At 38.7% G+C, this 26,862-nt stretch overlaps 2 protein-coding genes across 5 annotated transcripts in view; one reads left to right on the top strand and one right to left on the bottom strand.

The window, feature by feature from the left end:
• Positions 1–26,862, bottom strand: part of Hecw (Hecw ubiquitin protein ligase) — an 81,528-nt gene that overhangs the window by 39,817 nt on the left and 14,849 nt on the right. For all 4 annotated transcript variants that reach the window (XM_013325034.1, XM_013325035.1, XM_013325033.1 and 1 more), the window contains 6 exons: positions 4,095–4,196; positions 1,895–4,000; positions 1,663–1,807; positions 1,201–1,420; positions 868–1,053; positions 420–551 (listed from right to left, as the gene is read on the bottom strand). In XM_013325034.1, the coding sequence (XP_013180488.1) occupies positions 420–551; positions 868–1,053; positions 1,201–1,420; positions 1,663–1,807; positions 1,895–4,000; positions 4,095–4,196 (2,891 nt within the window). The remainder of the gene's footprint in view (positions 1–419; positions 552–867; positions 1,054–1,200; positions 1,421–1,662; positions 1,808–1,894; positions 4,001–4,094; positions 4,197–26,862) is intronic.
• Positions 9,502–11,030, top strand: LOC106127077 (transcription factor Adf-1-like). Its single transcript, XM_013325040.1, has 2 exons — positions 9,502–9,721; positions 9,881–11,030. Exons 1-2 carry the CDS (start codon positions 9,589–9,591, stop codon positions 10,477–10,479), a joined length of 732 nt encoding a protein of 243 aa, XP_013180494.1. The 5' UTR covers positions 9,502–9,588; the 3' UTR covers positions 10,480–11,030.

Below are 26,862 nucleotides of genomic sequence, written 5' to 3'. Positions count from 1 at the left end.
ATACAAATTAGTTACATTTAAAACAGGCAACCTATAAATAACACTTTTTTAAAACCACTCATTAAATAAAAATTATTTTAAAATAATTTTAATATTGCTTCAATTTTTTAAATTGTTTTTGTAATGCAAAGATACTTTTGAATAATTAGTAAAATATGCTTTCATAAATAGTTTATAGAAATTCTAAAACTTATAACATAATTTTCCTAAGAGATGGCGCTAGTAGTATCAAAAAGTTATGGTCTATTTTAATTTTTTGTATATTACGAGGTCTAATTTAAATATTAGAGCTTAATTTTTTTTTCTAACTTCGATCTAATTTCTTGGGTTTTCCCACATTAAAAACCAGATAAATAAAAGCATATGTAGTTATATAGAGTGAGTGATGTGATGTGATGTGATGTGATGTGTTATCGTGCCTGTTCCTGCAGACGACGTCTCTGCGGCAGCGGGGAGTAGGGCGCGGCGGGGCGCGCGGGGGGGCGGGCGGCGCGCGGCAGACGCGGGTCCATGAACGTGGTGCGACGCAGCACGTGGTCCACGAAGAATCGCTACATGTTATGCATTACACAAATGTCTACATTCACATGTCTTCCTTCAAATAAATGTACACACAGAAAAATCACTCACGCCCGTAACCCAGAGGCTGTAGGCAGAGATCACGGACCTCCATATGGCGTGGTCCTGACACACCTTTCTCGATTCTTTTAGATACATACGTTTACGCATGCACTAACCAACACCTAAATAATATTTGAAAGGACGAGTTTTTGTCAGAAAATGTCCACGTACGTAAACCTATCTTTTCCAGCCTTCTCATAGAAGGTCATATAATAATGTACTTTAACAGTGTGTTAATAGTGTTACCTTTCCATTGCGGTCGAGCTTGGTGTCCCAGCCGAGCGGGAGGTCGCGGTCCTGCTCGCTGAACATGTTGACGAGCGCCACCAAGTCGCGGTTGTGTTGATACCGCTCGAAGGAGGAGGTGTCGCGCCTGATCTTTGATATCATGTGCTTCAGAGTTGAGTTCCCGTTGTACAGTGCGGACGCTTCCTGGAAACATAGTATGGCTATGATATTTGTGAAAATTATCTTTCTAAGTTTTACTGTTTTTATAGGGCACTATTCTTAGTAGTAGTAGTTAGTGTGACACAAAAAAAATCTTCCATTTCATGCGTCCATTGAAAAATGATTTCGTACCTGATTCATATGTAATATGGAGTAGAAGTCAGGTCTGGCGAGGAACTCAGCTGCGGGGTGCGGCGCGGTGGGCGCGGTGGGCGCGGCTGGTGCGACGGGTGCGACGGGCGCGGGGGGTGCAGGTAGTACGGGGGGCGCACGCGAGGGGCCCGCCGCCGCCGGCGCACTCGCCTCGTCTCCCAGCTGCGTGCGCGTCATCGTCCGTCGGATTGACTGGTATCTGAAGGATATAAGCATCTTGTTTATGTTTTACTCATTGAACTACATATATCAACTACATATACATACATATATCAATGCGTTTAGAAAGCACCAAATCCCTGTAAACCGTAAACTCTTTCAAGTTATCCAACTAGAAAGAGTTAACTAAAAGTTTATATGTCTCCACAGCACTTGGGTACAAACGTAGAGTACAGATATTTTTTTAAAATTAATGGTGTCCTATTAATGTGTAATAATGACCTCCTATCGAGTTGTCGCCGCTGCACCTCGGGGGCGGGCGAGCGTGGGGCGCTGCCGTTGGCGCCGGGCCGCGACCATGTGGTCGTGCGGTTCACGTGGTCGATGTAGAACACGCGCCCGTGGCTATCCATACGTGCCTCCCAACCTGCAACATGCAAATAACATTCTTAAATTGGTAAGACTAAAACAATGAGGTGCGACTATTATGTAAAATCTTAGTTGCGTGGCCGACCTGCAGGTAAAGGTTCTTCGCACTCGATGATCCCTCCAATCATATTGGCGGGAAAATCTCCAGTGAGCGCCATCTGTCGGGAGGCGCGCTCCGGTATGGAGGGCAACCTGATTCCCGCCATGTGACGCAGCGGCGTGGGCGAGGCGAGCGCGTTGTCGTTATCGTCGCTGTCGTCGGCCGGCGGCCGCCTCAGGACCACGTCATCCGGGGGCCCGGCGTGCACGATGGTGAAATGATTGCTATTCACAAACTCCAAATTTGGAGATCTAATCTCCGATGTTCTAAGCTCGCTCGTGAATTCAACCATTTCGAAATTCTCCGCGTTCTGTATGGGAGGAGGATGTAAATCTGGCGGCGGGAGAGGCCGAGGCCTCCGCGCGTGATGTGTCGGTGTCGGGGGGCACTGCGGCGTTGCTGACCCCGCTAGCGCTGCGACCCTTGACAGTACTCTTGGATGAGGCCTCAACGGACTCTCGGGATTTTTTGAAACATTAGCTGTTTTATGCGGCGAATGTTTAGGGGTGCCTTCACAGCCCAGGTTCTTAAGTAAATGTCGAGGCAGACTAGAATGTTTCGGCGTTGAGCTATCGCACGAGTACTTGCGGTTCATAATCATCGTGCCCACGCTCGGCAACGGCTTGCTAGATTCGTCGACGGGTGAACCCGAATGTGAAGAGTTGCAGGAACTAGGAGCATTCGAACTGTCCACTTCTCTACTCGGCCCATCGATATGTGAAGAATTTAAGAAAGCAGTCATCATGGTGGGCGTGTTTGCGCGACCGGAGCCTTGCCTCGTCAGCGGCTTGTGTCCTTTCATAACCGTTATCTCTTTCTCTTCTATTTGGTTTCTATTATCATCTTCGAATTCCGAATGATTACTAATATCATTTATAAAAGTGTTCTGAGCTTTTTCTTCAGACTTTGAGTAATTTGGCGTTGGATTTGATCCATCTACGACGTCGCTGATGACATTTGGCTTGTCTTTCCGAGCAAACGTCGTCGTTATATAATTATCAGGTCCAATATCTTTTATAAACATAATTTTATTTCTACTTACACTAGGTGAACCAGGTACATCGTTTGTTTTTCTATCGTCGTTTAACTTAGATAATTTCATGGAAGAGACAGTCGACTCGCATAAGCTGCCATCGGTCTCCGGGGTCGCCAGAGGAGCTACATTCTGACCCTCTCTCCAAAAACTAGTAGTTGATGACATAGCTACCTGTTTACCGGAGAAAAACTCCCCCGGTCTGAAGTCATTAATTCCTCCTTGTAGAACAGATGAATGATTAATATTTTTATCGGTAAAAAACTGTTCATCCGTGTCTATCAACTCAAACGTGAACGCATCTTCGGGCTTTGTTAGTTTTTTCGGCTTTCTGTGTCTCGGTACCTGAGGCGGAGACAATGCGTGCATTCTCTCGAGCGGCTTGTGCGATTGTCTCGGCGGCAGGGGAGGTACCGGAGATTTTTCCGCATCATTTGGCACGTTGGCACCTTCCACGTCGTATACGAATTTCATTATTTTGCAAGGATTCTTTGGCGACCATATTTTATAATACTCGGTTTCGGGTGAAGTGGGCGAATCGAAGCCGCTATTTGTTTTTGATTTCTTTTTGACGCCATTCAAAATCATACAGCCGGCGGTATCGACGGGGGGCGGGTACTTTTTCTTCACACCCGAAGACGTCGGCCTACATTCCATAGCACTATGAGATTCACTATTTACGGACTGAGATTCATTACCTATGTTACTAATAAAACATTTGCTAGGATCACATTTTGTTTGTTCGAGTTTGTTCTCGCTACTCGCTAAAGCGCTAATTGAGCATTTGTTGACGTTGTCGCTAAGATGCTTGATGTCTTGACTGGTGCCGGACACGTGCTCCACTCGGGGGACGTTCTCGGAGTTCATCTCGAAGCTCTCATTGTTATATGAGAAGGGCGACACGCGGTCGCCGCTCCGTTTCCTTGAAATGCCCTCTTTAAGACGAAGAGGCAGTTTCTTGAGGTCGACTTTGAAGCGCGGCGGGAGTGCTGAGGACTCCGCCACGCAGTCGTCACTCTCGCCATTGTAGTACCGGAAGCAGAGGAGCTGCTCGCAATCTGAAAAATATAAATAAAACATGATTAAATACTATCTTCCGTGTAGTTCTTACATGAGATGTTAGGTGGGAATGTCTAAGAGCACTATAATTACCTTCATAGGGCTGATTGGGCTCATCAAGCAGCCACATTATGTCGCCTGTGGCGCATCCGGTCGCCGGCACGCGCCCGACCACGCCGGCGACGCCCGCCGACTCTGTAACAAACATTTAAACCTATTATTACCACTGTTACAAGTAAAAACGGTTTAAAAGCGTTCTTTATTAAAAGCAACACGACAAATTAGTACGTCATCGTTGAAATGAATATCGAATTCGTTGCATGAATTATCATCGTCACAATAGAATTGAGAATATAACATTTTATATTACCTTTAAATTCATTTCAAGACATTAGCCGCATAAAATAATGTCAGTAAAATTAAAAAAAAAAACAAACCATAAGTAAACCAATAAAACGCAATGCGCATAAATAAGTGGGTACGGCATTAACGACGGGTGAAAACTTACTAAAAAATATGACTGGCAAAATCTCATTTAAAGCGGACGAGCAAGAGGAAAAACAAAGCGTAAGGCAGGTGCAAAAGACTCGAACAAAAACAAACAAATAAACCGCGGAGAAACGGGGCAAGGTGAACCCTTCCGTTTTTTATCTAACAAAAATCGGCGGTCGGCAGCGCTCGGCGCAAGCGCATCACAAATTATAGGTACTGTAGATGTAATCGCCGGATGCGGGAATCGCCCGCACATTTTACGCGAAATAATGGAAGCCACCGAATCACCAGTTAATTGAGGAGACATGATCATAAATTTAGCGCCGCCAAGTCGACTCTTGTGCAGTCGAGGCGCGCCACCGGGAGCCGTGCCCACTATTAACATATTTTGATTGGTTTAATATATAAGCGCACGGTCTTACAGTTGATTAAGTGTTCGATGAGATCGTAAACATGTAATGCGGAATTGCTGACGTCAAACGGCAATTTTACACTGCGCTATGGAAGCGGTCCAGGGTACAATATATTTATGTATCTCGTCGCATACGTAAGGGCACCCGGCGCTCGGAGGTGAGGGAAGGGAATACATCGCAGAATTATCTCGTCTCCATTTCCGTTCGGAAATAATTACAACCACACAGAGATGGGAGTGATCGATTGCCACCATTAGTTTTTTGTAGCACATTATTTGTTTTCCATCGTTTTGTCGTATTCGAGACATCGTTCACTGTTGGGTCCGAATGCGATTTGGATATTGTTTAATGACCCCTCATTTCCGCCGGCTCGTTATGAATGTATGCTCCGTGTTGTTCTCAGTTTCGATGACAAAGTGGGTAATAAACGTATAAAAGTAATTTATATATGTTTTTAATAGAAAGAAATCAATTCAGACTGCTGGAACAGAAGAAATAGCTCATTATGTTATGAAACCTGCCAAGACTTCGCCTTAATAGTATAGTATAGAATGGAGATAGTATTAGAATTCAATGAGCAACTATATTTAGCTTTGATAAAAGTTAAGTTATAAAGTTCTAATTTCAAGTGATTCATATTTAAATGATTGTGTGTAAAATTGCGTTGATAATGATCCTGTGATGATGTGCGCGTGGTGACGGCGCGGTGACACAGAGGGCGTCTGCTTCCGGCGCTGACGCAACATCCGCGCACTTCCGCCCGCCATCGGGGATACCACAGATCCACTTACTCCCTTCCGTTACGTTTGCGTTTCGTTGGCGATTACGCGGAAATAAGAGATGAAACAATCGATTCTAATTATCGATTCTCTTTATTACATTTACTACATTAGGTTGAATGCTATTATTACATAACTATTAAATTAAAATTAGGCACCAAACAGGCAGCTCTATAGTAAAATAATGACGTGGAAAAGGAAATATATAGCAAGATGACAACAGTGGTACCGTTATTTGTATAATGCTTCGTGCTCTTTGCAAAAGATAAAGCGCTGTACAAAATGCAAAGGAAACATCTGTTATTCGGCGAACTTCTCCGAAGCGTGCATCAAAGTTTACATTAACATTCTTCATCTAATCATGAATTATGGCTTAATTATTTTCATTTATTATTTGAAATCACTATTCTTTTCTGCTTTGCAATTTTCTTTTACGTCTACGATATGTTTTATTTATTATATCGTAATCGTGACGTAGTTAACGATTATTTCTCATACTGAAAGCTATAGGAAAAATACTACAAGAAATACAATGATCATCACGAATAACCAAGAAGTTTTTAAGGTGCTGTCGTACATTAACAGTGACCTTAAACACACACCGAACCTGGTCTTAAGATCTCGAAACTCCTTAAAAAAAATTTTTTGAGGTCTTTCGACAGTTATAACTTCTAATAATATTCTGTCAAACATTATTGAAAATGACTAGCTAAAAGTCCTGTATCCCACTAAAGATTATTTGTTAAGGGAGCTACTGAATTAAAACTAATACTAGAATAGTAATTTCGTACAAGACTTGACAGACCTAATCTTAAGATTCTACTTTCCTATAAATAGTGGTCTTCTGAATCTGACGTAAATTATAAAATAATTATAACAATCAGCTCGGTAAATAATAACTAGTTTAATTGCTTATCTCCTTTAGATAGTGAAAGTGCATTGTTACGCGTTTTCCGGTCAACCGCTCAATCCATTTAAGGCAGCATCATTACTCTAATGATTTCGTTATACGTCAAGAGTAATCTACGCTCACTATCGATTCTACGTGAACGTTTTTTGTTAGCCATCTGTCGCGGAAGGGAACAAGAAGAGGGTAATTTTATCCACTATGACGGGCCACAGTTATCTGTCTCCCAGTGACATATGGAGGCGAGGAAGCGAGAGCTTAAAGGGGTCGCCTCGATGACAGACCTCCATTAACGAAGTGACGATTTGACGATTTCGATACGTCATTAAGAGACGATGACGCGAAGACTTAATCTGTTGCAAGTTACAAACATTCAGAAGACGTGCATTAGGTTTATTGTTATGAAACAAGAACTTTGCTTTGAAGAATTAGCATGAATCCGATTATATGTTTGCCCAAGTTGATAATAACTAAAACAATATAATAATAAGGGATTTATGATTGTTGATTGTGGATGTATACTGAAGTGCAGTCTACATAGCTATAGAAAATTTGTATCCAGTCAGACACAAAATAAATAAAATAATTTAATTTAAAATGTGCAAAAGTTCGATGATATTTAAAATAATAAAGTTTTTATAGCTCATAAAACAAAACCACAAATTAAGCGTTAAAATCATTTATTTTCGTATAAAAAAGGTAAGCTATAACTCCATTTGCGAAGAAAAAGGACATCCTCAATCAATAACACATACTAATCATCGATTGAACTTAAACGTTTTTTTCAAATACCTCCCGATTCATTTGCGGGCCATTAAGGACCGGTTAATTTTACGATCGTCGAGCACTTAACATTCCTGAGGGCGCAGCAGCAGTACAAATCGCACCGGATATCGGAATTTAAAACGTCGCTTTGACGACATTGTCCATTTAACACCTTCGAGATAAAAAGACGCGACGCACGTAGAACGACGCTACGTAAGTACGTTATCCACATGTCCACAGAGTACTACTTATTAAAACTCTTTTAAATTAAATTCTTAAGTATAATTAAACTTAAGCTAACCTTATTAAAGAGAATGATGATTTGGATGATAATATTTATATTTGTTAACATGACGTGGTAACTAGTGTATATAAAAAATCTCTATTGAATGTGACATTCTACGAATACGAATCGAACAAAAAGAACATTCTAAAAATCGGTCCAGCCATTTCAGCGATTATCAGCGATTAGAATCAATGTAAATGATATGGCCACGTTATGACACGTGGGAACCAAACAGAAATAAATAATATTTAAATTAATACGTCCCAAAAGACAGGAAAACTTTATAAAGACCAGGATAACAGGACATTAGAGAAGAGACCGAAAGGAAGTCAGCTTACACAGAAGCGGTGACGAAATTTCCAAGAAGACAAACGAAACGGCTCAAGTCCTTGAATATTTTTCCGCGGATTGCTTATTAAAATCCAACGTGACTCAGCGTGGTGATCGTATGTTATGCTAAGTAGTGATACGGCGAAATAAGTCAATGTGATACAGTTTTATATATGTATGTATTCATTGTATATGTAAGACTACGTGCGCGCGAAACAAAAAACTTAGTGAGTATCCTATGATCTACTTCTATGCCAAATTTCAGCGACATCTAAGCATCCGTTCTGGAGATACCTTCTCATTAATATCTATCCATCCAAACATTCGCACTTATATTGGTAAGATACATCTAAAACATCTCTGTGAACTATGCTACGTCGACTGCCTTAAAATAGCTTGATTAAAATAAATTTCGTTATGGATCTTAAATGTATCAACTTATCAACCTCTGCCACAGACTTACAACTATTATTAACCTAAAAATTCAACCAAAACTATGTACAGCTGCATAAACTATATGTATCTTATATATAAAATTCTCGTGTCACAATTTTCGTTCCCTTACTCCACCGAAACGGCTTGACCGATTCTCATGAAATTTGTGAGCATATTGAATAGGTCTGAGAATCGCCCAACATCTATTTTTAATCCCGCGCGGACGGAGTTGTGGGCGACAGCTAGTAATCAATAAGATGGTAATATTTGGATATAACAAGGTCTAATCTAGTGATTCATCAGTGCCTGGCTTCGAAGCCTTCGTTATTCAACCTTTGGTCATTATACAGTTCATCGTAAGGGCTAATTATAGCCTTAACGACCTAGCTGTCGGCGTAAACGAGGACCACTTGCCTAGTAAAGGCATAGAGAAGCATACACACCCGTTATCACCATCTAGGGATACGGTCTGTTATGGCATCCTAAAAACAACAGAAATTTACTTTAGCATCTTACACGTATTAATCTTTATGAATAAACGATAGTTTAATAAGGTTATTTTAATAGATATAAATTGTACATAACATTCTAAAGTCCTAGGGCCGCAGCAAATACTATGTGACAAAGGCTGCAGCAAATGCAAACAGCAGTTCCAAATAGCGCGCTATCCGCTATAGGTTTCAGTGGTTATAGAACTGAATAGACGAAGATAAGGCCGTGGATTGACGCTAGGGGGCGTAGGTGTAGGTCGATCCGAGCATGTGACTGTTTACCGAGTGCTGTACCATATGTACCGTGAGTACCGCTCAACTGCATCGTCTCTAATAGGGCATTTAACTGACTATTATCAGTGACCGACACGCATGAGGCGACACCGATAAACAATCGACCCGACACTGTCCACTGAATGATGGATAGTCCTCGACTAAAATATAGATATCGAGCGTGCCAGACACGTATCGTGGCAGACAAAATATTATTCTATACAGCGTGCTTTAACGTATTTATATCTATCTTACACAGCCGCGCAGACGCGGACAGACGTGCGTCGCGGCCGGGCGCCAGCAGCACAGTAAGTATATTTTTAATCTGTGCAGGTCATGTCTGTCTGTGTCTGTATCCTCTCCCCGCGCAGTGAGAATAAAGTATCGGGATCGCGCAGACGTGTTTTCTTTTCGTTATGGATAACGAAAAGCTCATACAAATTGTGAGAAAATACAAACACCTTTATGATTTAAATAATAAATATTACAGTAACAATCAGAAAAAGGAACAGGCGTGGAACGAAATAGGAAAAAAACTTCAAAGTAGCGGTAAGAGAACTTATTTTACGTTCTTACAGAGCAATGATCATATGTGTACTGTTTTTTTTTCAAGAATACGAGTATATTTTTTTACTTTTTAAAATGTTAAATTGACACAGACAGAGACTAATATGAAACTTAAAAATGTATTTGTTTTCCTTGTTTCAGCAAGAGAATGTAAAAAAGCGTGGGCACTGCTGCGAGATGCGTACAGGCGTTGTGTAAGAAAGAGGAGAGATAGTGAAAGTGGGATGGCTAGTGTTCCCAAAAAGAAATGGAAGTATGAAGATAAAATGTCTTTCTTGTTACCACATATGAAGGAAAGGCCTACTTCATGTCCAATTTCAGAAGCACCACATTTTGAAAGCGTTGACAACGTTTACGAAGAAGAGGATATTGCTAATTCACTTAAATTGGAAATTTGGGAACAATCTGATACTCTGCTAACTACACCAGAGGTTAATCGACAACCACATGGTACACTGCCAGCATCAACGCCGTCGCCAACTCAATACTACCCTCAGCCAAGGATCACTACAAAAGATGAACTAAATGATAACATACCTAGCACTTTACTTGTGCAGTATTTAATAGATTCTATGAAAAACACCCCACCACCGGATGAAATTGAACAATTTATGGCTGGAATTGTAAGCACTGTACGATCTTTTCCACCGAGAGACAGGGTTATAGCAAAAGCTAAAATATTTGAATTAATCTCACACATGGAATTAGAAATACTTAGTAGGCCATCCACAAGTAATTAACCTTTCCTGTAATTTTTTTAAGTAGAAAGATTATATGTAACATTCTAGACAAAACTTTTTTGTTTTTACCTTTGCGTTAAGTTGTAACATTTGCTAATAGTTAAGTTGTTTTCACCAATCCTTAATGTGTGGTAATTTACAAAACCCAAATTTATTGAAATTACATAATCGAAGGCATCTCGATAATATGTGCATTCAAATTTACATAGTATCGATCGCCACGTGTAGTCCATTGATCGATTTGATAGTGGTGTGGTGGTAGTGGTAGGGGGGAGGGAGAGGTTCCATTGATCGGCGCGGGCGGTCGACCTTGCGTTGCGGCGGAACTCTCGACCGCGCTGTGACGTCACCGGCTAGTATTTGAATATCGTCACGCGGTGTCGATGAACCGAGAAGAATGCATTGTTACGAAAACCGTCCAAGTGTTACAGGTAATACGGTGAGCTGTCATCATGTCATCGGGACAAGTGAGAACTGCACTACACTCATTATGAATACGGTGTGTAGAAGCTATTGGCAAATATGCAATTGATGTTAAAGATATAAGGGGCTTTTTTATTGTTGAAATCCATTAAAAGGAAACTTTGACATTAGCTAGTTGAAATATTAAACGATCCTGTTATTCTTATTTAAAATGTGATGTCACAAAAAATTATTCGTACAAACTCAATTGACTTCAAAATAGGAGAAAAAACGTAATCATCTCAACCCACATTGAATAAAAACTTATTTGGAGCACGATAAATGATATACATAAACCTTAACAGTCGTTCTTACCGAATGAAAAAATTTCATAACATAAACACTATATGTATTACGTAAGTAAAAAGCAATATATAGCAAATTTATTCAAATCTGCTACCAATAACAATTTCATGACACTTTGAGTGAGACTAACAATAAAATTTCAATAAAAACTACCCACCCGGTCGTCGAGTACATGTAAGACTATAAGAACGACAGTTAGCCAATAAAGTAAACACGTCTACCGGTACGGAATTAGGTAACTGCTAATATTTGCCGACACCTACATCCGCCAACCTGTCGCGTGACGAACGGGGCGCCGAATTGAGCGGACTTGCTTCACAGGCGTCCACGAACCTATACAGAGTAACTTTTAAGAGAATTTAGAACGACGCATTTTTTATCCTTTAACTATAATAGTTGATGTACTATTAATATTTGCTTAGTTATACATAATGTTACACGTTAAGAATTTTCCAATGCCGGCAACTAATCTTTCAAAAAAAAAATCGGGTAAGTTCAACAATTGTACCGTACAAATTCAGTGTGACATCAGGAGCAGTAGAAGCATACCAACTTTTAATTTAAAATAATCAGAAAACAGGTTGCAATAATAAAGTAATTCGACTAGTGTCAGTGCGTTCGGTATCCGCTCTATCCAGCGATGTAATCGTACCTTTAAATCCGCTTACCAGAGAGCAAAGCGGCCATTCACATATCGAATATCAAAGTACCTTCATACATAAGTGTGTATGTGTGCTGTAAAAAGATCTATGAAGCGAAATATCGAATTTTAGTAACGAATGCAGTCCTACATAGTTATGCAAATGTGTGCATTTATCAGGACACAGCAGTTCCGCTCGGCACAATTGTGCAACGTTTGTGCAAACATGCATCGAGTTGCACTCTACTCAAAGCAGGCCCTTAATGGGGAAAGGTCAAGGATGTAGAAAATGTTTGTGTTTTAAACTAATGGCCAAACATTATGTTAATATCTACCTACGATTATGCCTAGTATTTTGAATCTGAAGATACTAAATTAGTAGAATTAGTTAAAATAAACAAACTCTAACAATTTGGTTTTACAACGTGAAACAATTATCACAATCTATAAAACATTATGTGTACATTATGAAATTACTTTATTTTTTCTTGAATAAAATCTGATTGTGAGTTGGTAGAACGTAAGAAAATATTGTAAAATGCAGGCGCGAAAAAGATAATTTATATACGTCACAATGTCATACGATAACATCAAAATTTTGCACCTCTGGAGAATCGAAGTCGCGAGTCACGTCTGTCACGGCCGGCCCACCGTTACACCGCCGCCATTACTGATTCTGACAACCGCTAGCAAAGCCCATACCTTCCAACGTCATACCTACAAGCGACATTTGAGCTTATTCCAAGGTCGCATAGATTATAATCGCTTGCACAACACATATAAAGAGATTGGGTTGTCGGATCAACAAATCCGCGGATTTTATGATGTTCCCATCTGCGACATCTTGTTTTACAACGACCGGTTATTGAATGGCCACGAAGTAACGAACGCGTCAATCAAGGAAGATTTCTAGTAATTTTCTTGTCATAACACTTAGGTAAAAGATAATATAGCATATGCATAGTCGCATTTAACAATGTCATGAGGTAAATCTTAGTTAACGTAATAGAACACATGAATCTCTCTTAAAGATTCTATTTTAGTAAAGATAAAGTTAAACATATTATAAAAGCTGAAAAGTAAACTTTAATTCAAATTCATATAAAATCATTTCATTGAGAAATATATTTAGATACGGAAGTTACATACTACGTCAGAAATAACCTAGCGCGCTATAAAAATTCATGGGCGCGATGCTTTCGTTTTGCCAATATCGAAACGCTCCAGGAATGGGGGATTCCGGCGTCGGCGGGCGGCATGCAAAAGCGTAACGAGCATGGGACTAGAGCCGGGTCGAACGACCTCTACCTTCGCGAAATGAATACAAAACACTCCAAACGTACGGCCGTGTGCACGACCTCTGACGGATAAATTAGACATCTTTACGCAAACTAGACGGTTGATCATTTGACTTACAAAAAATAGTATAATCCAAAATAAAATACGTCACTATTTATTTATTCTTAGGCTGAAACAAAAGTGAAAATAGATGTGGCATTTGTCAGCCCAAAAGTTTTAATTCCAGTAATATAACCAAGGTAACAAGTAATAACGGAACCGATGGGAACAATGTAATATAATTAAACAGACTACACCCAAATGTGTTAACAAACCCTTATAAAATAATGTAATCAGCAATCAAACCGTCGTTTGAACAAGAGGACGTTGGATCGAATTCTCACACGCACTTCCTCTTCGATGAAAAACAATCGATAAACGTCAAAATGGCTTATAAAACAAATTAATAGATGTCTTGTTACCGTTGACCGTAATTCCTTTACAAATGTCAAGGGTCACCGAAAAGGATTTCCGCCTTATTCTAATAGGAATAGAACGGTACAAAAAATGTTTTTTTTTTAAACTAAAACGAAGAGGCAAACCTGTATTATGTGAGAAATAATTTACAACTCGTGTCTTCAAAGTAACACTAACAATAATCGAGCTTAGGTTTTAATTAACACTGTGAGAATCGTACAATAAAGAGATCTGTACGTTAGCACTCAGCAGACCGGGAATTGCGATACATTAAAAAAGAACAATAGCTTGTTTATATTGAGAAATGTTTTTGAGGTTATTTTTTATATGATAACTAGCTGTTGGCCGAAACCCGTCTGTGCGGAATTAAAAAAAAACTTAATAAGTAGCCAATGTGTTCTTCCAGGCTAAGTTCTACATCTATAACAAATTTCAGCGAGTTCCATGAACCCGTTCTCGACATACCTTCTAAAAACATCCATCCATCCAAACATTCTCATTTATAATATTAGTATGATAGATAACGAGTAGCAGTCGTTTGTTGGTTACAAAACAGAATTATATAAATTTAGTAAAAGAAAAATATATTACGTGACTTTACTACCGTAAAATATCTCATAATGCGACAGCTATTATTGCAAAGAACAAAATTGTTATATATGACTGATGCCAGTGTTCCTTATCTTGCACTAAGTGAGCGTAGTCTCAAATAACGGCTTTGGTCGTAACTGGAGTGTTGCATTCTCACAAGCGCCATCTACCGCGGTTTCTATCTCGCAATTTACTTCCGCTTTATAATGAACACGTATAGAACAATGCTCTAACGGATTTCGCTTTGGAATACTTATATTGAAGATTAATTTCACAGTTTTCTTCTTCTACTTCTTCATACCTATTTTTGATATAAAGGCTATGTTATAATTGAATATTAAAGAATACAATGGCAGTATAAGTATAATTTGAAAGGGATATGCTATCCACTTGTAATTATGGAAAAATATTTTTAACGAGGCTTTCGTGTTCGTTAATCTACACAGCCCTCACCGTTAGCAACCGTCGGTCGGCTAATATTACTGAAACCTTATGCCACTTCTTTACCCCACGCGACACTTTAGTGTCCGAATTGTGTTCACGTCACATCAAAAGACAAACAGACATACTATAAGTCTGAGATCAATAAAGAATCCTTTTATATTATTTTTTTTATAACAGAAGGGGGCAAACGAGCAGCGGGAACACCGAGGTGTTCAACGACGCCCATGGACATCAGCAATACCAGAGGAACCGCAGATGCGTTGCCGGCCTTTGAGGTGGTGATAAGCTCGCTTCTTGAAGGACCCTAAGTCGTAGCGGTTTGAAAATACCGCCGAGGACAGGCCATTCCACAACGCTGCTGTGCGAGGCAGGAAGTTTCGCGAAAATCCTTATATTATTTTAATTATTTGAATCACTCATGGTTTAATTTCATTATATTTTTGTGTTATTAAAAAAGATTTTTAGAGCTTCGAATAAATTTTATATGGAATAAATGCAACAAATGCATTTATAATCTACGTAATTGGTTCAAATGCGTTATTTAAGTGTTTGTATAATACAATTATTATTTCGACAGTTTGCACAGTTGACATAAACCATAACGGAAGTACCGGAAATAAGCCTACATAATTCTTGTTTCGAAATTGCACGATTCAAAGTTCAATTGCGCGGTGATGCAAGACTCATTGCAGTGAAGTCATATTTTTCACACTTGAATTCAATAAATTAAATTTATATATCATTAAAATTAGTTTTCAATCAGTCCGTTATGTGCAAAAGTGTATGTTTACAACGTTTCTGTGAACAAAAGCAGTAGATATAGCTAATTATGTTTAGCATCCACTTTAAGGAAATATTTTTTTCATTGAAGTAAACAAATTCATAATACAGGAAACTATTATGAGAGATATAATTATCAATGACAACTTACTTTAAGAACAACGCATTTATTTTTCATACTTTGTAAATGTCAATAATAAATAAATAAATCGACTTGTAAACTCTTCCTTATAAACTACGCTATATAAACGCTTTACTTATTTTTTAACTCAGTTGCAAAGGTAATTAATTTATCTTTATTGACTTGAGTTCCAAAGAAGGAAAGCTTAATAAGGGCCACCGTACACCGACAACTTCAAAGAGAATTTTCGCCACTAAAAACAGCAGCCGAAGTAGCTTCTGTCGGCAAAGCTGTCCGTTTATGGCAGTCCTAAAGTGTAATGATTGTGACATCCAATCGCGGCGTGAATTAATTCAGCTGTACCGATGTGCAGCCGGCGGGGGGCTCATTATCATAGTGGCTGTGGATACCGTGCTCTCGATATGTTCCTCACGTCGCCACAACCTATGAATGTTTCAAGGCCGACCTTGCAGGCGGACCACCCACAGACAGACCCTTTGAGAACACCCGCCACTGATCAACTTATGGCAGTTTCACACGAGGGAAGAAAAGTGCAGTGCAGTTGAACTCACGGTAATCAAAAAGTCACACTATTATTCCCATAGATTTTGACGATTCTATTAGGAATACGGCTGATCACATGACTGTCAACGGGGTCAGTACTATTTTGACGATAAAATTGCGGCCAAACAACAGCTGTACTGTCTTACTGCTGATTCAATATTCAGCCCTTGTGTGAAAGGCATTATGAATGTTTTACAAACATCATTAGTCACTTTATAATCATGAGGTCCTGATACATCCAATGTTTTGTCCACTATCTTAACGATCGACGTGCCATCATACTTTCATAGATCCGCATATTTGAGTTAAGTTTCATTCGACGTGAAGAGAATTTAAATCAGACAGGCGACAGAACATAAACATTTGTTGTTTACAATGTAGTATATAGCTATAGATATCGTTATTTACTTAATATAGCATAATATATTAAAATGTAGAAGCATCGTAAGCATGGAATATTGCCGACAAATATAAAGGTTGACGAACTAAACATTCTTACTTTACATTACCGTATTGGTTTAGCCATCATCAAAATTGCCTTTATTTGAACGATAGTCAATTAACAAATTATATCGCTATTTGATACATCGAGTAATTGCCTTCACGCAATATCGATTTTCATGGAATGGAATATACTCGTATTTTTTCATGAAAATTCGTAATAACTAGCAACAATTATTACATTAACTTGGTAGCAATATAAGTTTTTTCCTCAAATACAGTTACTGATATTAGGTAAAAAAAAAGATTAATAATCTACGCCAGTGAATCAATAAAAAAATTAACTTTGAAATATTAATTTCTTTATGCGTATACTATTGGATGAATAACTTTATATCGTAAGCGTTACGTTAGGTCATAGTTTAGGTCATGCCTGTATTACTATGTTACAATCGGCAGTGGTCAGCCGCCGCGGCTACGTCGCATCCGGTGGCCTGTCACAGTCCGCTATAGGCATTGTATGCAAAACGCCAGTGCCGAAATAAAAAACGTTAGTAACGGTATGTTTAAGCTAAGTTTAGCACATATTTATGCAACCAGAATATTATACACTTTATATTAAAAAAATAAACTATTTAAGTGATAAATCTTTAAATTTCTGATGTGAAACTAGAAATCTTCCAACAATGTCCTAAATACTTGTGAATTTGAAACACATTATTTTTCTTTTTAACATTCGACAATGCAACTTAATAAGCAATTCGCAACAGATGGGACATGGTGAATAAGAACTCTGTTCAAATCGAAACACGCTTTGACGAAGACGAAAAAAAAAAACATATACACGTGCTCCAAACTCAACAAGTGAATTTGCTTTATGAAAGATACTTTCAAATACTTTTGACAAAGCCGCCACTGAAGTTTTTCGACTTCGGCTTTCCAATTCTAAAATTATTAAATGGCAAAAATTAAAAAATAAAACTTACTTTTGCTATTTACATTTTGATGCAGTGTTGATTCATTCCTTAAAAAAATATAAAACTTAATAAATACGTAATAAAAACCTAAATATGATTCGTCGAAATAACATAGCTAATTTAATCTTATATGTTTTCTTTGTCCAAAAATTGATTTCCGTTTGTATTGTACATGCAGAACTAACTTCCGGATTCAAAGTAATACTATTAGCTTGGTCCCTTTGCGTACAAAAAGCTGAAATCAAACACCCGCACAACAATTGTTGTTTACACAGCCAACGACGCACAACGACGTGCTTATCAAATGCTCTCCCGTAAACGGCGGTCCATGTCTAAAGAACCGGAAGGTTTCTTTCGACCTCATCCATCCTACGTAACACTACATAAAAGACTACATTCGCCTAACCAAACATCGATGTCTACACGCAAAATTATATATTGTAAACTCTACCACGAAACGTACGTGACTATTTTAGAGTATTTTATTTAAATAGGCTTATCGAAATATGCCCCTAATGCAGAGGTATAACGCTTCGAATTCCGAGTTCGCTTCGTGTGAAACAAATCCTGACCGGCACCGGACATCCGTCTTTGTCCATATTCCCGTTCTACATCAAAGGGAGATTATGATACCGTTCAATTTTCAACTTTAACATGTGCGAATGAGAGATGAAATTAATATTCGTAATTATTAAAGATCGTAAAACTGCCCTAATACATCTCGTCAGTTGAAGATATGTTTAAATTGCAGTGGACGGTACTACAATAGCGGATGCGGAAATAAACGGCGGCGTTACAAATTGTGATGATGCCGTTTGCGGAACAATCGGATACTATGCTATGTTACAAGTACCACCGACTAAAGAATAACGGACGTCTGCGCATTGTGTATTTGGTGTAACTATTATTTTTAATTATAAATTATCATCAATTATAACAAAAAGCAAAAGCTTATTAGTATATTGGTATTCTGCTTTTCCTATGATAGTGTTTACATTGTAATCATTCCGATCTCTTTTTTGATTTGAAAAGTTTAAAAGCTAAATTTTCTCTCAGCCTTTCCTTGTCTCCTTACAGGCGAATGATTGTCTATAAATCATAATGGTTGTACCCAGTGCCGATGATATTACCTGAAAATAAAATAAAACAATATTAGTTTCATAATCACGCATATTTAATGTGCTACTAAATCGAGTTTCAGAACCCTACATAACTTAATATACAAATTGTAAAACATTAACCCTAATAGTAAAAGTTAAGGTTTGTAAAATTATGACATAAGGTGATATAAACCTGTATATTATTATATTCAATCTATAAATGTTAGCTACATACATGTACGATACAAAACATAAAATTTATTAATCTATTTGAGGCTAGGCGAGAATTTATTGATAAAAATTAAATTAGATGAGACCATTACTCATGGCTTATACGGATTTGACAGAACGGTTTGTGGTTATTCCGACACGCCATTAGCGGCTATTACTTAAAGTGCGAAGATAAATTCTGAGCGACTCGGAATACGGAATACAGAAATAGATGACAAAATTTAAATTTGTCAGGCGGTGTGAGTGCGGGCGAGGAGGGCCGAGTGCCGGACATTTTCGGGAAGACTTCGCCCACGCCTAGCCACTTCCGCCGCCCAAAGATCGCTCTTCGACTAGTTATCACCCGACCATATCGATAGACTCATTCAAAGACGCAAATGAACATAAAACAAATTAAACGCCGACCGATGCATCGCTTGATCGGTCGCGGGAACCGACCTTGGTCGAGGTCTCGTCGGCGGACGTCGATGGTCGTAAAATAAATACGTCTCTCGCAGAGACAAACAGACAGACGGCCATAACACGGCGAGACGCTCGCACGATCGACGGCCGATAGCTCACCGCGAGCGCGCCGGCATCCGGCACTCAAGGTGACACCGCCCATCCTTGCGGATCCGGTCCGCGCTGGACGACGACTTATCGGCGAAACAATGGTCCCATCGCGAGAAAAGGAAATCTACTTCACTGAACAATTTCCCACGTCGAGGGCGATGTTCGGGGCCTCACTAAACAGAGGAAAACTAATTCCGTAAAATATTACTCGAAGCACTTTCGACGAGAGCTTTACGTTATAACTCAAGCTTAGCACGCGCCGTTATTGTAATTAAGATTTAAAATTGAGAGGCATGTAGGAGTTAATCTCGCAACGTTAGTTGTAACACCGGGTGGGGAGGCGGCGACAGCGTTCATACGTGGTGTGTGCGTGGAATTGTCGTTAAATTGAATTAGAGTAGACCGTGAGGCGGCGCCCGCGCAGTTCGTCGACCGGGCGCCCACGGCAGCGCACCGGCTCTCATTGATCCCGTTCGATCGATCCTTGGTGATTGATAACGGGTCGTGGGTGCGGTGGCGCGCCGTACATAGGCAGTTGTCCGAACAAATTGTAGCACTAAACCTTCTAGCGCTATAAAAACAGATGTGAGGCGAGGCGAGATGTGTGAAGTGCACAGTGCGTAGGATTAGCCGTGGGGGTCGGTGATAGAGTTCCCTTTAGAGATGTCGTTTGCTCCCCGCCCATACAAAACACTTTAATATTTCTATTGTGAACAGATAATGCTAGCGCATTATAGAGCTCATCCCACAACACTGTTGGATGCGTCCTCAGAAAACATATATTTAACATCGCTTCTATAAACTCGTAAGGACACAACAAGTATGTTAATTTTATTTAGAAATATTTTAAATTTAGTTTGGAATTAAGGACGGAGACGTCATTAAGATTTAAGTATTAAGAAGTGGGGTGTCCTTAGTGGTTTTAGTGTGTAGGCAATTAACTTCAAACCCGTCGGAGATAGTTATGTACTACGAAATTTGTTAGAAAACTAAAATATTATAATACGTATTTTATTAACAAAAACGGACCCCTTGGACATTAAAATTCTGAGCTTTAGAAGTAAGCGGCAGTGATAAAGGAACAACAGAGATAACTTATCGTGATTGAGATAAACTTCTTGAGAGCTTCAACATAAATTTATAAATAAGATAAGATTAGATACATTTAGATAAGTAGTTCAGAATAATAGATAGTATGCAGGTCTGAAGCTTGTAGCGATCGATTGAGTAAGTACATTTTACCCCAGAAACAACAACCATCACCAATTGGAATTAAACACATAAAATAACAATAAATATAGTTAGTCTTAAGCAATAACTAGATATTATTTGCATGATAGGTCTGTATAAATGCGCGTCGATGCCGGGAGAAGGTGAAACATGGCGTCGACCGCAAGCAACCGCTGTTACTTTCACCGACCACCATATTTGTTAGACGACGCATGAGGCCGTACCCCACGCTAAAATAGTCCCCATAATACATACTATAAGTTATTGTATTCACCTAAAACAGATACAAAAGCCGGACTTGACACCGTTTAATATTTCTATATCTTCCAATCTACAAACCTTAAACACTCGCATATCTATGATCAACATTTGGTCTCAAGAATGCAAGGGACACAAATCACCTCGATTTCAAAAACTTATCTGATAATGTTGAATTAAAACTGTAGAATTCGCAGCACATTCATTCATCACATCGGTTATGAATCGAGTCAGTAGATTTCACTTAGTTTTATGATCTCCGTCATAAACATCGCCGAAATAAACACCGAGACCGGTTCTCGCAAACAGGAAGATCGGTTTTGTTCTTTTCGTTTTATCAAAGTCATTTCGCGAAAACAAATTGTGAGCTGGGAAGCTTTTTTTTAACACTGCCCAACGGATAATTTATGTTTATTTAAATTAAACTGCCACTAACGAAGAGCGAGAATAAAAACACATTTACTTTTTGTTTGATGAAATAAAAAGTTTCGCGAATTGTTAATTTTAAGCTGAGCCGTCATTTACGGAAGATTATAATTGAATTAATTGTTCACAGTTGAGAGACGGAATGCAAATATGAGGGGCTTTCGGTGCGGCGCGGCGGCGTGGGTGAACGGACATTAGCGCGTCTTTAGAATACGGGTGCGAAATGTTAATCCTCAGTGAGCGTGTCCGGGCACGAAGTTAATAAACAAGAGTTCACATTCACATGCCCTAGAACACGCCGTACATTATTAAAAAGGCCGTTTCCATAAGAGAGATGTTACTCATCGGACGTGGATGTCGACGTAGCTTTGGAACGCCGGCAATAGGATACGTTGGTTTTGGCGTACCGCTGCAGCCGCGTTTATAGCATCCGCTTTCCTGCCGTATATCGACGAAAATACCGTTACACCGCACGACTAAATTCCATCGATTTACATACGCAAATCATGACGAATTGCCCACAATGCACGTCCGAAATATGCTCCCCCAATTTCGGCACACCGCCGGCCTTGTTGCCTATTTCACGCTACGTAAAGATCAAATTCGCTCGTATCATAATATGTGTTACGCCATTATAATTAAGTTGTTTACCACCGATCATTGGAATTTTCATTATTATTGATATAGCAGGAGATAGTTTTTGGCAATAATACTTTTCATTGAACTAACAATAAACATAATTATAATCATTAGTTTGCTTGTTTAAATATCAAATCAACGTCGGCTTCGTTGTGTTTATTTAGTGCTATTCATGGACGGTAATAGAAATGTGCGGTCGACATGTCACAAGTAAACAGCTAGTCTTTCATTCCGACGACACACGTCGCATAGAGTATACAATATTCATACAAACATGTAAACAATACGATACTCGACACAATTAGACCGACACTAACAATGTGGACACTAGTATCTCTACATGTTCGAACGCAGAACAAAAATAAAACGGAAACGACAACAAACAAAAATGAACTAATCCTGCTCAGAGCCTTAAAAAATCACACTCGTTAGTGCATCCGGTGCATTACGATTGTACCTCGCCTTTTTGCCCAGGTCCGATTTAAAAAAAAGAAAGCAATCGAACGGCCAGCATAGCACACAGCAAGAGAGAGTATCCTGTCCCGGGGCAGAGGGACACACGAAGGAGAGGGCTATACGCTCCATGAATGGCCCTAACGAACCCGCTGGCCTTGGAGGGACGGCCCTCCGAACCTCCCGTCGTTCCACGACTAGAAATGTCTACAGTATTAACAAATCCAACACATTGCATTCCAAGCGGTTGATATTTAAACAATATTTGCATAAAAAGTACTTAATATTATCAAACAAAACATATTATATTTGTTGTACAAAGTATTACGCAACTATTGTTTTCTCTCCAATAAACTTTCAATACCTGTAAAGGCTCTAATGACGATTATAAAGCATATGAGATAGAATATTAGGCATGGATTATTATTGGCTATAACTAAGCTGAATAGTTTTTTTTAGCTGAAATAAGAATTTCCAATCAATAACACAATTAAGACGATAACCGAATAATTGTATTCTGGGCACAGTCAACCATGGGTCTTGCAATTCTGACATAAGGATGACAATCCTTTGCACCTCACCTTGCTTCTGCTGGTCGTACAGACCGCGACATACAACACGTATGGAGGCTCCATATAACAGGAAACGGACGAGTTGTTGCATTATAAGTGTACATACACCTATGTGCGTCGTACGCGGCAAACATCTTATTCACGATCCTTTGATTGAGAGTGAATGAATGACGCGATACGAGTACACAATTCGAAGCGTAACAGGAAGTAAAACGAGTCCAGCCACACCAAGGACGTTAATATTGAAACTGGACTTGAATTACGATATTATAGAATGTTGCAGTTAACGCAATTCAATTAAAAATATTATATTGCGTTAGTTATAGAGGAATACTTAACTAATAGAGCCAGAAAATGTTAAAAAATAAGAAAACCTGATATAAGTTGTCTTCATAACAGGAACTAAAATTTAATCAGATCTCGTCTTAGTAATTTTTGATTAAATTAATGTAGACACAATACGTATTTCATCGAAATCATAGAATAAAGTTCTTGAATAATAATAAAAAAAACGTTAGAAAAACAATCAAATAAGTTGATCCTAACGAGATTAGAATAACAAATGACAACGTCCAAATCCCCCGCCCACTCGACGGAAATACGTTATAACGATGGCAACCATAATATAAAGAATTCTTCATTAATTATTTAAATCAGATAGACTAAAATTTAGCATTTCGACCTTGGGGAAGCTGACCGACACATTAACCTAAATTCACACCGCGTGCTCACGCGTGCGCGCAAAATATTATACACTAAATTAGAAAACATTTATACTATTCCTTCGCGTCGTCGATTCATTCACGAATTAAAAATCATTGTAATATCATTAAAACTACAGGTCTAAGCTTTATACTTAATAAATGTGCCCTTTCCTGGCCATTTAGAGTTTAAATATACCTATAAATTTTACGCTTATGTGTTTTTGCAATCAATTTCTAACCTCTTAAATCCGTAGAGTAAACAACTCAGAGGCTGTTTTTGTGACGCTCCATTACACAGAGTCAAGACTTCTGTTGACAATACGCAGTTCCATCCGCGACGGATCCGTGCGTCCCACGTAATGTAAATAAAAATGGAGATCGGACGAGCCGAGTAAAGAAGTGGTCAAGTAAATATGAGCAGAGTTTCCGTTGGATTGGCGATGCGCGCCGGTTCTCAGTCGCACAGACGAACGGAAATCTCTCTGCCAGAAAGTCAAGAGGATATATGGATTAATTCTAATAAGTTTTAATGGTACAGCGTTAAAATCTCTATAAATTGATTTTAGTTGTGACCTATGAAAAGGATTTGTTACAGATTTCTTCGAGTGACGTAAGATACGAAGTTTAACCGCACAGCTGTTGAATTGCGGCCGCCATCGCTGTATCCGCGTAAGGACATTGACGTGTACAAATGATTATCGAATCGGCTCTACAGCTCGCCGTAGACTTTTACAATCAGATCACAACAGGGATCTGCGTACTGAAAACGGAATAAGATGCGAAGACTTCCTGACGCAGAAACAATGCCTCATTATAGCGCTGCGTTGTTACCGATAACTGAACTGAGGAAGTCGATACCTATTCGCCCGGCACAATAGCTGAGCGACATCCGAAGCTCATTACTGGCACTCGTTTCCGCTGGCGATTTATAACACGCGTCCAACCGCCGCTTTATTGAGCTGTCCGCACGCCTATTACATAATCAGCGATCCTTAGGTCCTGTACACACTGATCTGTTCCAATCCGACTCAGTTGTACTACGATTAATGACGTGATATATTGTTATACATACATGACATGCTTTTACAATCACTATCATCCAGTTTTGTACTCTAATATAAAACAATAACTTACATCTATTAATAACAAAATAATAGCAATTTAAACCTAACTGGGACTTACATTGTGTATGAAGCTTTATTAATTCGTTCATATTCTGTTATCGAGAGTTGAATTAATATAATGCATTGAGAGGGGCATCATTGAGACGTGCCTGCAATTCAACCGAGTCGTTTTGTTTGAGCGTTAGCGTTAGGAGCTGAGTAAACACTACCGACCTTGACGGTAGGATTGTTTACGGATATTAATGTTTGCTGAACTAGTGACGTTTAGAAAAAAAAACTTATTGTATAGACGAGATAGATTTTTATCTGAATCATTTATCAGGTAAGATAACTAGGAATGTTTATGTTATTTGATGAATGAATAGATTTCAACTGAAACATCAAACAAATAAGATAGTAACATTCAAATAAATGTACCCCGTAAAGTAATGACTAACGACAAATAAAATGCAAATACGCAAACGTTACTATTAGTGAATAGATTGTATAATTATATTGTCAAATGGTTCGACAAACAAGAACGATACTACATATTCATATTCAATTGATACTAAAACCTACACCAATACAGCGACATTTACATCCACGTGATAATACCTACACATACTAATAGTTGTGACACCAAATACGACCAACGCAAAAACTAGTGAGGCTGTACTATGTTTTTTGCACGACCACAAAAGTTCATCATTAGAATACTTGTGAAAAAAAGGTGTGATATAAAAGAGTAAGCTGACTGACTAAACTATAAACGCACAGCCAAAACTTCTGGGTCTAGAGACTTGATATTTTGCATAGAGATTTCTGATACTATGTAGCCATCTACTAGGAAGGGATTTTACAAAATTCATCCCCTAAAGGTCCAAAGTTTGTATGGAGCAACGACATTCCTTGGGCAGAATTTCATTAATAAGTTAAATGATGTTCAGCACAATTAATAGATGTCCTTTGAACCCGGTGTTCCGACTGCTCGTTTACCCCCTTATGTTATAAAAAAGATATCGGATGGACGAATGATCCACGGCTATGAACAAACTTGATTTGTTCTGTGCAAACACTGTTATCTATATGGTTTACGGCAAGCCTTTATCCGAACAACACCTACACGAATCTCGTAGACGAGGCTCGTCTTGTGCTCGTGTTACACCTCAAATATTTACCGTGTCAATATTTGTGACACGGCCCCCGCCGATATTGCAAGAGCCCGCCCTGAAGACATTTTCCTCATACACCTGCAAACTTTGACTAGGAAATTCGACATACATTTTACTATATATATATTTTTTGTACTTTGTTTTTTTTTTATTTGATGCTTCCAAAATTTGTACAAGTACATAATTCTCATGATGTTATCTGTACGAAATTCGATGTCAAGTGAGAAGCGAATTTAGTTTACCGAAATTCTAAAACGAAATCAGAAGTTGGTTAGTAGTTTAAGATAGTCTAAAAACGTGATCGTGAGAGTATCGGGTAAGGATGTCTCGAAAAAGATGAAACCGAATAAAGTATTGATCACTGATTTAATGAATATATTTTCACAGGAGAGCAGTACGTCGGACGGCGGAAAACGCATAATGATTTCCGCCGAATGTTCATCGAAAAACATCCAAAGTAAATCAACGAGTTAGAGTTCAAAACTCTTGTAAAAGAATTCCGGCCATACATGAATTTTTAGATTGACCTTCTTAAAATTGACATTTTAAGGAATCTACCTCCAATTTTTATCGAGATTTTTAAATTTAAAATATGATAAAGAAACAATATAATTCAGGATCGCATCAATATTTGTAAAAATATATTTAATAGCCAACAGTTTGAGTAATGAAAAACGTTGAATAACGTTACGGATGATTAAAGTAGATTAGAAGTTAATCTCCTTAACCTGTCTTCAAAAAAAATGTTTAAACTCTGTATTAGTAAAGAAGTAATTTTTTAAGCAACGATTGTTCAAGCTCCACTTAAACATATAATGCCTTAGTAACTACTAGAACAGGTCAATGTAAATTTATAGCC

This window comes from Papilio xuthus, unplaced genomic scaffold, assembly GCF_000836235.2.
Source record: "Papilio xuthus unplaced genomic scaffold, Pxut_1.1 DF824888.1, whole genome shotgun sequence".
Taxonomy (NCBI): domain Eukaryota; kingdom Metazoa; phylum Arthropoda; class Insecta; order Lepidoptera; family Papilionidae; genus Papilio; species Papilio xuthus.
Note: the sequence above shows the minus strand (reverse complement) of the source record. Positions and strands in the feature narration are given on the sequence as shown.

Coding starts and splice junctions, on each gene's coding strand:
- LOC106127077 (XM_013325040.1), top strand. CDS start 9,589: ATGGATAACGAAAAGCTCATACAAATTGTGAGAAAATACAAACACCTT. Junction 9,722..9,880: donor AAAAAAACTTCAAAGTAGCG/GTAAGAGAACTT, acceptor TCCTTGTTTCAG/CAAGAGAATGTAAAAAAGCG.